Here is an 11,014-nt window from a genome sequence, read left to right as displayed (position 1 = left end):
TCTTCTGGAGCGGCACAAAGTCTCTACCAACCACACACACAACCCAAAGTCCACTGATCCCAGGACGGGAGGAAAGGTCAAGGGACGGGCGGGCGTCACACATAAAGGTCAAATAACAAAATGGACAAGCGCAGGAACTTCGTCTCTGGCTTCAGAACTGGCACCGGTGAGTGAGTCTCCCAAGAAATGATCCCTGGGATGAGCATGTTTGGGGCAGAAACTGGTCTGGCCACGTCCAGACCCCAGGTAGGAGATGGATGCCATCAACGGTGCTGGTTTCTGCCCTTATTCGCATGTTTCCAAAAGGAACAAGGGCAGACTCTGTGACCCTCTTGGCTGCCACTCAACTCTGGGCTTCCTAACTCCTCCCCCTCCCCCCAGTTCTCACTGAGGCAGGTCCCCTCACCCCTGCGAGGCTCAAATAAATGCAGGGAGGGGGCACCTGGAAGCACAGGCAGGTCAGTGCCGGGTCCGGCAACTCCTGTGCCCCACGCCAGGGCACCATGCCCTCGGTCCTCCGGCTGGCACATAAGGGCTGAGGACCCGGAAAAGCTCCTGTTTCACCCCAGCTGAGATGCGGATTCATGGGTGTTGGGGAAGGATGTGGAAGAGGAGCAAAAATCAATCACAGAACATCCAATACTGGTGTTTGGGAACTCAGGGCTAATACGAGGGCTCCAGGACAGGCTCTGGGCTTACCCAGGGGACTCAGGAGAGGGAGCAGCAGACAGATTTGGCTGAGTGACCCTGCAGGGACACCCGAAAGGCGAGGAAGACTGTGGAGGATGGGGGACATGCACGCACCCCTCTCTCCCCTACACAGCCAGAGCTGATGGCCACAGCCCCTTCCAGTGGACGTGGGTAGAAAGGCCCTACAGGGCAGGGGACCCTCTGAAGTGGCCCTGCTTCCACCCCTTCCATCGTCAAAGTGCATTATCAGTGCAAGAAGTAGGGCTGGATTTCAGGGGGGTCCAACTCTGAGAAAGGGCTGTGCCAACCAGCTCCCCCGATCTCCTCCGGCTTCCCCCTTGGCCGCCCCCAGCCCATTTGATGCTAAGACCAGAACTCTTGCTGAATCTCATAAGGGGCAGGCCTGTGTGTGTTCAGTTCAGCTCTGCACAGCGGCACGGTGCTGTCCTGACTCTGGCCCTCCGCGTCCAGATCCAGAAGCGTCCGCTCGGCGGGGGGCAGCGGCCCCGCCTGGAACGGCAGCAGGGCCGGAAGTCCAGGCCGTTCCTCCACAGTGCTGCTGCTGCTAGCAAAGCAGGAGTCCAGGTTGCTGGGTGTCTCTGTGCTGGAGCTGTTGGCTGGGGAGGCGCTACGGGCGTGGCTGGGGGACACAAACCACCAAGGGTCCAGCCGTTGCCGGTTGGCAGAAGGACGTGGCCGAGGCAGAAACTCCAGGGTCTTGGGTCTCTCCAAGGTGGAGTCCTGCTGTGTGTTCCAGCGTCTTGGGGTTGGGGGAAAGACCACATTGGGGTCTGGGAGACGGGGGAATTCACCTGGGTCTCGGCTGGGGCTGGGGGTTTTCAACATTCCTGGTCAAAGAGACAAAGGGAGAAGCATCAGATGACAACACCACATTCCTGGGCTGGCTAGACACCGGCTGGACACTACTCCCTCCCCATAGCCGTCATAGCCTTAGTCACTTGGACTAACCCGAGTAACAGATAGTTAATGAACACCAGTGACCTGCCGGGCAGTGTGCTGGGAGGCACTGGGGATACAGTAGTGAACCAGAAGGCCATGATCACTGTATCTGATTAGAACAGTAATCATGGGACATAAGGAGGTGACATCTGTAATGAAAGAGCTTAAGGCAGAACTATGCCCCATGGACCACCCTCTGTTGGCAAATAAAGGTTCAGTGTAACACAGCCACGTCTACTGCTCGCTCTCCCACTACAGCAGCAGCGTTGAGTAGTTACAACAAACACCACGGGACCCACAAAGCCTCAAATATTTACTCTCTCGCCCTTTACCAAGAAAGTTCGCTGACCCTGACTTAAGGAAAGATCTGCTTATTCTCAGTTGATTCGGTGAATAAACACGTGAGGCAGGAACAAATCAAGGTAACCAAACTCTACAGAGGAGGCATAAGGTCTCTCCCCAGAGAGGACACACATCTGCACAGCAAAAATAAAATCTAAAGAGGGGAGGGGGCAAGCGGAAGAGAAAGTAACTGTCGTTTACACTCAAGTATCACTCAAATCTCAGTCACCATCTCCTCAGCTTCTGCAGGGTGAGGGGGGTTTCAGAGTCAGATTCAGGTCCCCAGGGGGTCGGGGGCTGCTGGTGGGAACGACATGAGATTAGGCGGAGGAGGCGCGCGCATGCCGGGCCCAGCGGTTCACCGGGATCCCTCTCCATGCCCAGGGAGTCAGCCACGAGTAAGGGATGACCGATGCAGGGCAGGACGCCCAGGAGGAAGCTTGCCTGTGAGCAAGACTGCACCAGCGCAGTAAAGGCAGGCTGGAGCCCAGCCACGTGGCACCAGGTGCCCCTCCTGGGGCAGCACGCCATTCCTTCCGGGAACTTCCGTCTCCCCTTCTGGGCACAAGCAGAGCTAGGCTCCAGCCCCACCCGTACCCTGCAAGCACCACACGGCGCACTGCAAGACGCAGGGCCTGAGTATCTCCTGGAGCCCCGGGTCTGATCCTGCCTAGAACCTTTCTGTCTCTCCTGCACGAGAGAGGGCAGCCGGCCGGGCCACCCCCCCACCAGCCAAGGGCAGCATGTCCTGGTGTGCGGGACAGAGGAGGAAGGACACCAATACGGCCACTCTTGGGTGGGTGGGTGGGGCACAGAGGCAGGAAAGAGGCAAGAGGAGGAGGGCCGGGCTCACCTGCTCCAGGGCTGGGGCTCAGCCCATTGCTGGAGGGGCTCCTGCTGGCGAGGAGAGCCGCTGGCTTGAGGGCCCCGTCGGAAGGAGTCCGCCGGTGGCCGCTGGGCTGCGCGGGGGCCGTGAGGGTGACGTGGGTGGGAGTCAGGGACTGGTTGGGGTCCCGCTTGAAGCGCTCCACGCGGACGTTGACCAGGGGGTTGCGGGTGCAGGGGCTCAGGGGCGGGGCCTCGGCCGGACTGACGGGCATCTCGTACACCACGATCTCGTCGCTGTCAGAGCGCAGCAGCGAGCGGGTGGAGTTGCACTCGGAGATGGACGAGAGCGACAGCAGCGTCAGGGAGGCGGAGGGGTCTCCCAGCAGCAGCGTGGGCTCCTCCTTCTTGAAGAGCTTCCGGGAGGGGGGGCTGGTGCTCCGACGAGGCCGGCTGGCCCTCTGGAAAAGACCCTCGCGCCTCTTCTTCTCCTCCCGGGCTGGGGGCTCGGGCTCCTCCGGGGGAAGCAGCTGGTACTTGCCGGCTTCCAGCAGGTCGAACCCCAGGCCCGTGGCTGCGAGAACAGCCCCACAGCCGAGCAGGGCCACCTCACAACGGCGGTGGTGGCCGCCACCCCGCTTGAGGCTGTTGGTGGGCGTCAGCTGCGGGGTACTGGTGGCCGAATTGACCGGGGTGGGCTCCTCGTGGCCTGCATCACTGGAGGGGCCCTCTCCGTCCTCTCCACGAGGGAATGGGATACAGAGGTAGGACTGGTTGGGTGGATGCTGTAGACGACTCTCCCCGCTTCTGGGGCCTTCACTGTCATCCTCTGTGCGAACGAGAGGAAGGAAGGGGACACAGGACACAGAGATGAAGCAGCAAGAGAATCTTGTCCTTCTCTCCTACCCCTGCCTCCTGGCCGAGCGTCAGGAATGCAAAGACTGAAGAGTCTAAGGCACCTGGCATTGAGCCCCAGGGTTTCAGCCCTCCACGCTCAACTGTGGCCAACCCGAGGAAATCACTCTCCATCCCACAGCCTCCTTTCCTGTTTTCTGAAGAAGTCATCTGCCACTTTTCTACTCCTTTCATAGGGACCCTCACCACACGAGGTAGAGTGTGAGTGTCCTAGAATAGTGGGTAGAACAGAAACATTCCTCCTTTTTTTGCACCTTAAAATTGGAAGAGACCTTGAATTTCTGGGATGGCCTAGAGGCCGGTCCTTAGACCAGTGTCCTGCAATGGACCGGAATGCCCTCCACGGGTGAAGGTGCATCTACTGTATGAACTGACCCACTACGACCTTGGAAGTCATCAGCGAGAACAGCACCTGCTGTCTGAGCAACAGCCTGGAGGAGACCTTACCCAAGCAACTGGAAAGCTTCCCTGGAGAAAGACCACAGTGTTCCCCGCCACCATCTCCTGGTTTGCAGACTCCCCATATTAAGATACAAAGGGAAGCGACCCAGCAAAGGGAAGTGCCTGATTCAAGGCCTCACCCTCTGCACTGCCCTAGGAGACTAGGGCAACAAACCCTCGGATGGGAGGCCGCGGGCCCAGGGCAGCAGGAGGAAGAAACTGTGATTGGGGAAGGTTCAACGAAACAGGAGTAGAGCGAGCAAAGAGGGCAGGAGGTGGGGCCTGGGAGTTGGGGAAAGAGGAGACGCCCATGAAGGGGCACCAGGGCTCCTCAAACAGTCCCAGAAGCTTGACCAAAATTTCCCTGAGGGCACAGGGAGGGTCAGAACAAGGGCAGGGCTCACCCATCTCCATAAGGCTGGTGAACCCTGGCAGCGCTGGGCTACTCCTCGGGCCCTTCCCCAGGTTGGGGGCACTGGACGACCACTGTTTGTATCCATCTACCAGGGACTTGAGGCTGACGGGAGGAAACGAGGAGACTGTGAGAACTGGTTACTTCCCTTACTCGACCCGCACCTCCACGGGCCTGTGCAAATGTCTCTCCCTGGGAGCCTATTAATTCCACCAAAGCCCACGAGCCTTGGCGTACAGGCAACAAACCCCGAGTCCCCTCGCATCGCAAACGGAAGTACACATGCTCTCGGAAAAGAAAAGCAGGGCCGTGAACCCACCCCTCCACATGCTGCTATGGAGCGGGGGAAAGATCTAGCAGGCAGGCTGGCAAGAGGGCAGAAGAGCGCGGACTGCCCAGCACTGGCCCGGGTCTTGCCCGAGCCCATCTTCCACAAGAGGCCATCGCTCCGGGACACTGTCTACAGCACAGTGCTGACATCAGGGGACACTGCGATGCCAGGCAAGCCCCGGGCAGGGGAGCTGGCAGACAAGGATGGGCCAGCCTGCTCCACTTAGACCGTTTCTCCACTCCTTCCCGGCGAATGGCATGCTCAGGCAACTTTCAAAGCCAGACACTTTTATAAAAAACAAAAACCAGCCAACAAAGCTGCACCAACCCAGTGCACTTTGGGACAGACCTATGTGCAGAGTACATAAAGCTGTACTGGAGCCCCTGGTTTGTCTGGGAATGGAGAGGAAAAGGGCAGGAGCTCACTTTCAGACCCTTGTGAGGAGCTCACACCTGCAAGCCAGTAACTCGGGGGACCCTGATGGGGGGACCCCTCCAGCCCCCTTATATGATGGGGGAATCAGAGGCCCAGAAGCACTGGTCTTTTCTCTAAAAGACAATAAAAAGGGAAGACTGAGGAAATCTGTGGGTTATTGTTACCTTGGAAATACCAGGATAATAATCAGCGGTGGCTCTCATTTTAGGATCAGAAAAAGCTACTCAGATTAAGCCCACTCTTCCCAGTCCATCCCGAGGGAGAGAGAAGGACCAACGTTTCCCCTCATTTCAGATCCGTTTCAAAGTGTTATCAGAAATACCAATGAATTCAAGTACATTCAGCCACCAGTGGTTTCTACTAAAATACACCGCCAGAGATAAGCATGCTACTCAACCCACAGCCTGGGACTTCTGACTGACAATCCTCTAGTATCTTCTGGGTTCAAGGGGATCCGGATTAGCAAAGTCAAAGCCAATGCTGAAGATGACAAACAGCCTTGTGTCATCCCCCTATAGCTAAGGGTGCGGGAAGAATCCCAACCATGGGGGCGGTCAGGGAAGGGAGGAACGGGAGAGTCAGACCAACACAGGAAGATCCCAGGGTGCACAGGGGTACTGCTTTAAAGGAAAAAAAAGTCAGCACAGCCTTGGCAATAACGAGGCTCGGTTCTACGGGGTGTGCCGTGAGAAGGAGGAAATGGAAGGGGAACTGTTACGAACACACTTGATGGAAGGGTGCAGAGGAGACTCACCCCAGGTGGAAATGTGGAGACTCTGATGGGGTACTTAAACCATTAGCTTTCTCACGTCTCTGAGGGGATCTTCAATGAATAAAGAAAATCAGTAGTGGGCGACAGTGGGTACATCCAACTCAGCCTCTCCCACATGGGAGCCCTCGAGGCTGGACTCGATCACGTGGCCAGCCGCCCTGCTCTTGCTTGCTCAGCACAGCCCACACCATGCGGGAATCTTAACGAGGTGGCCGTGCTCGAGCTGCCACAGGCCCAGGACCTCCCAATCTGTGGGGCAAAGGTCCCTGAGCCACCACAGCGTAACTGCGGAGACAGCATGAAGCCACATACCCAAGCTGTCTATGAGCAAGTATATGTTTCCTATAACATATATACTATTTTTTTTAAAAGGATGGAGATGCAAATTCACTTAACATTACTGAACTTAACATAACTTCTTGCTGTTACATATTTTCTTCCGTTGATAGGGACTAAAATTAGAAATACAGTCATACAGAGCCTCTCAAAAATTTCTGACATTTGACTTGAGAATGAACGGAATATACGTGATTTCTTGACTAGGAATTGAGAATCAATTATAAGTCTTATTTTGAACTGTTTTAACAGTTTTGAGGACAAATCTATGGAAGGGAGAAGAAATGCCAAAATAAATATTTTGGAATGTGAAATAAAGTTAATTTACCAGCAAGACAAAAAAAAAATATATATCTATAAATGAAACAGAACTATAGAAACTACTGGGATCCACAGCCAACCTGGGAAATCCTGTCAGGCAGGAATCAAACGAAAGTCAGAAATACCAAGGGATTCAGGGCGACTGAGTTTCTCAGACCCACCACAACCCTACTGGACCCCAGGGCTCAAGCGCAATCAGACTGTGGGGCTCTTGCCCCTACAGAAGCAACCGCAGCAGAACAATTTACCATTCCTAGAGGGCTCAGGCACTGAACTCTCAGCTTAGGCAGTTTGCCCTACATACCTAAAGTTTCCTGCCTGCCTGCCTGCCTTAGTTCCCTCCCTCTCTCCCTCCTCCCCTCCCTTCCCTTTCCCTATTCCAAGGCATCTAGTGATTTCTAAAGCCTGGCTTCAAAGAGTCAGTCCTTTATGCACCAAACTGACATTTTCGCCTTCAGCTCAGATCTGACAAGAGAAAACAGACGTTGGACCTGAGATGGTCTAGTAGTCAAAGGAATACCAGCGCCGGGGCCAGGGCCAGGGCCAGAGCCAGGCACAAGCTCAGAAAAGTCACTGCAAAGGGAGAAGGGGGTTGCTGCTGCTTCTCAGAAAAGTCAAGAAACAGGATTCTAGGTTTTAACACCCAGAAAAAGAACCATAAACCACGACGCTCATTTTTCAACGGCGACATGGAAACGGCACAAGAGGCGTGCCACGGCACAGCTGTACTTGCGCAGGCTCACCAGGAGCCAGCGAATCCTGCCTGCACGTCCCAAAGAGGAACTTAGTTAATCCTCATCTCAGCGGGGAGACGAGGGGCTGGGAAGGCCTGGGGTCAGCAGGTGCGCTCGCCACTGCGGACTGCACCACGGGGCATGGCCTCTGAGGAGCCGGGACCTGAGAGAATCTAACCCATGAGGCTCAGGAAGACCAGCACGTCCAAGACGCAAAGCCGGGTCTCGTGCTTTGCCCAGAGTGGCTGCTCACACACTCAGTGTGGCCAGGAGGTGGGGCTTAAAAGAAGTTCTGGGGGCCCGAGATGTCACAGGCACTGGGTGTTCCAGGAGACTGATGAACCACTGAACTCTATCTCGGAAACTGTTAATTAATTGAATTTAAATAAATTTTTAAAAAAAGTTCTGGGGGCGCCTGGGTGGCTTGGTGGGTTAAAGCCTCTGCCTTCGGCTCAGGTCATGATCCCAGGGTCCTGGGATCAAGCCCTGCATCCGGCTGTCCCTCAGCAGGGAGCCTGCTTCCCTTCCTCTCTCTCTCTCTGCCTGCCTCTGTGCCTACTTGTGCTCTCTCTCTCTGTGTCAAGTAAATACATAAAATCTTAAAAAAAAAAAAAAAAAAGTTCTGGTGGCCATGCTGTTACATCTGAGCGCACAGACTGCCAGCTCTGGGTTATTGCAACCACCCTTGCTTCGGGATAAGCCTCCAGGTCAAGAGGGTCCCCTGCCCTTCCTTCTCTTTGCTCTGCGCGGGTGTTTGAAGGGGAAGAGGCAGACGCCGGCACGGCTCGGCAGACTCAAACGGGAGGGCTAACTCCCATCCACCGCCTGTGTTTGCGAGTCTTACTGAAAGAACACAGGCGCGCTCCTTCAGTTACATGTCGCCCGCGGTCTGCGCCTGCTTTGGCGCCGCAACAAAGCAGCAGAGGAGCTGCAAAAGAGAAGACAGGACCCGCAAAGCATAAAATAGTTACCAGGACCCGCAAAGCATTAAATAATTACCATACACAGAAGTAGGCTGAGCCCCTTCCTAGGGTCCAGGGAGCGAGGATATTGGAAAACCACTGCAAAGATCCACAGGCTTGTAATTTTCTCAGCAAGCAATGAAACCCACAACAGGGAGAAAGTATTTCACATCATAGTTCTAAAAGGCAGCACCCGTCTTTAAGCGGAAAGAATCGCCTGCGTTCCGGTTCTTACCCTTCATCTCCGGAGGCAAGCTCCTTCTGACCAAGCGTGCTTGGCCCCCACGTCCGTCCTTTCTTCTTGGGGGCTCTCTTCTCCTCCTCCTCCCCTTCCTCTCTCAGGATGACTGAGTTCCGGCCCCAGGTTTTGCTGCTTTCACCCGGTGTCACTGTGAATAACAAAAGTTGGATGGGACCTGGAAAAAAGATAGACAGGGTCCCCCCAAAACTAGCCTCTACCTCACCAGACAGACACAGACACACACACACACATATGGAGTTGCAGGGGAGAAGTCAAAAACTCTGTGGCCAAGTGGAGCCTTCGAGTCCTCAGGCACCAGTCACCGAGCGCTCTCAAAGCACCCAACACGGGAAACTTCCCCGATCCTCCCAAGTCCGAGGCAAAGCGGGTGCTCAGGCCAGCCGGACACTGGAGTTCCAAACAGATCTGGCTTACGGGACTTGTTTTGTTCCAGTGGAACTGGAGTCAGGGTAGGTAGGGAAGGAGCTAGGTAGGAAGGGGAAAAAAAAGGTAAGGGTGAAAGGGAAGACTCAGAGGTGCAGAGAAGAATTTTGGTAAGAAGGGAAGACAATGAGGAGGTGGGGACGGAACGGCCTAGAGAATTATAACCGGGAAGAGAGGAGGAACGTTCTTCTAACATTACTGCCTTATAGCAGAAGTTCAAACCCAAATGCCTCAGAGACTAGGCTTGTATCATAAATGAGCAGATGGTTCCAGACACCAAAAATACAGGAGCTGAGGGGACTGAGGTAAAATACAGAGCATATGGCAGTCGCCATTGCTTCCAGCCAACGGTGGCCACATGAAAAAAGGGAATCCACAGATATGAATGGGTTTTTCAAGGAGAGCCAGCCAGAGTCGTCTTTTGTTTGTTTTTAAATGAAATCTCTATCTTTGGGGCGCCTGGGTGGCTCAGTGGGTTAAGCCGCTGCCTTCAGCTCAGGTCATGATCTCGGGGTCCTGGGATCGAGTCCCGCATCGGGCTCTCTGCTCAGCAGGGAGCCTGCTTCCCTCTCTCTCTCTCTGCCTGCCTCTCCATCTACTTGTGATTTCTCTCTGTCAAATAAATAAATAAAATCTTTAAAAAAAAAAAAAAAAAAAAGAAATCTCTATCTTTAAGTTAGGGAGACGACTCCATTTATACACACACGTGTGTGTGGAAATTCTTTTAATAAACACTAAAATTGTAAAAATTTGAAAATTTTTTGTAAATCTTGTAAAATTGTAAGGATATAATTGGTCCAGGGGCGCCTGGGTGGCTCAGTGGGTTAAGCCGCTGCCTTCGGCTCGGGTCATGATCTCAGGGTCCTGGGATCGAGCCCCACATCGGGCTCTCTGCTCAGGACGGAGCCTGCTTCCTCCTCTCTCTGCCTGCCTCTCTGCCTACTTGTGATCTCTCTCTGTCAAATAAATAAATAAAATCTTTAAAAAAAAAAAAAAAGAATATAATTGGTCCAGACTTGACCTATCCCGAAGTATGTGGCCAGTTTCCTTAGGACCTACACTTTGAAAACACCCTTCCCCTGGGGAGCATGAACGATAACAAAAAACAATGATGCCCTGAACACGGCAGAGAGCATACAAGGTCCCCAGGCCAGGGTACCAACCAGCCCAGGCCAGGTCCCAGACTACCTATAGCACACGCCAGTTTCTGAATTGCTCTGTAGTTCACGAAAGATCCCATCAATGCCCACAAACCCCTCTGCTGGTCTCTAAGAGGAGAAGTAGGGGAGGTAGCAGTATAAAGCTAACGGAGAGAGACAAGAAGGAGCGCTAAGGGTTTGCGTACATATGTGCATGTATATACACATTGCCGAGGAGAGGTGGCAGAAGTTATGGATGGAGCAAGCCTGGGCCAGTCGGTGGCTGGACAGAGCAGGGGACAGAGGCCCCTGGTGTGTTCTGGCCCCAACTAATTTGGGAAACAGTCTCACACTGGATGGCCCGAAGGCGAGGAATGACGGTGGGGCTCGCGGGAGGACTGGAGCGGCTGCTGACGAGACTCTTCCTTTTATCCATGGTGGGGGAGGCCTGAACCGTGAACTTGTGCTGGAAATCTGCTTGGGGAAAGACAGACATGCGTGCGTGTTAGAATTTTCCATAATCCAGTTCCTACGAGAAAAGTGACACTTCCCAGCAGGCTGGAGGGACAGGCCCCGGTTTCCTAAGAAGCAACTTGTTTGCCTGGGAAATGCTTTCTCCCCGAAGATGGCAGGACAGCAAGCTGAACATATGAGAAGGAAAATTCACTCTCTGAGTCAAGCTCATCTGTGGCTCAGGTAGGTGTAGCAACTACA

At 54.3% G+C, this 11,014-nt stretch overlaps 1 protein-coding gene across 1 annotated transcript in view; it reads right to left on the bottom strand.

The window, feature by feature from the left end:
• Positions 1-648: 648 nt before the first annotated feature.
• MAP3K9 (mitogen-activated protein kinase kinase kinase 9) overlaps positions 649-11,014 on the bottom strand; it is a 70,782-nt gene continuing 60,416 nt past the window's right edge. The window contains exons 7-12 of the mRNA XM_059182937.1: positions 10,652-10,774; positions 8,712-8,865; positions 6,106-6,174; positions 4,578-4,690; positions 2,846-3,646; positions 649-1,538 (exon numbers count right to left, since the gene is read on the bottom strand). Of these exons, the coding sequence (XP_059038920.1) occupies positions 1,054-1,538; positions 2,846-3,646; positions 4,578-4,690; positions 6,106-6,174; positions 8,712-8,865; positions 10,652-10,774 (1,745 nt within the window). The 3' untranslated portion in view covers positions 649-1,053. The remainder of the gene's footprint in view (positions 1,539-2,845; positions 3,647-4,577; positions 4,691-6,105; positions 6,175-8,711; positions 8,866-10,651; positions 10,775-11,014) is intronic.

This window comes from Mustela lutreola, chromosome 7, assembly GCF_030435805.1.
Source record: "Mustela lutreola isolate mMusLut2 chromosome 7, mMusLut2.pri, whole genome shotgun sequence".
NCBI classification, from domain to species: Eukaryota; Metazoa; Chordata; class Mammalia; order Carnivora; family Mustelidae; genus Mustela; species Mustela lutreola.
This window is presented reverse-complemented; position numbering and strand designations above follow the sequence as displayed.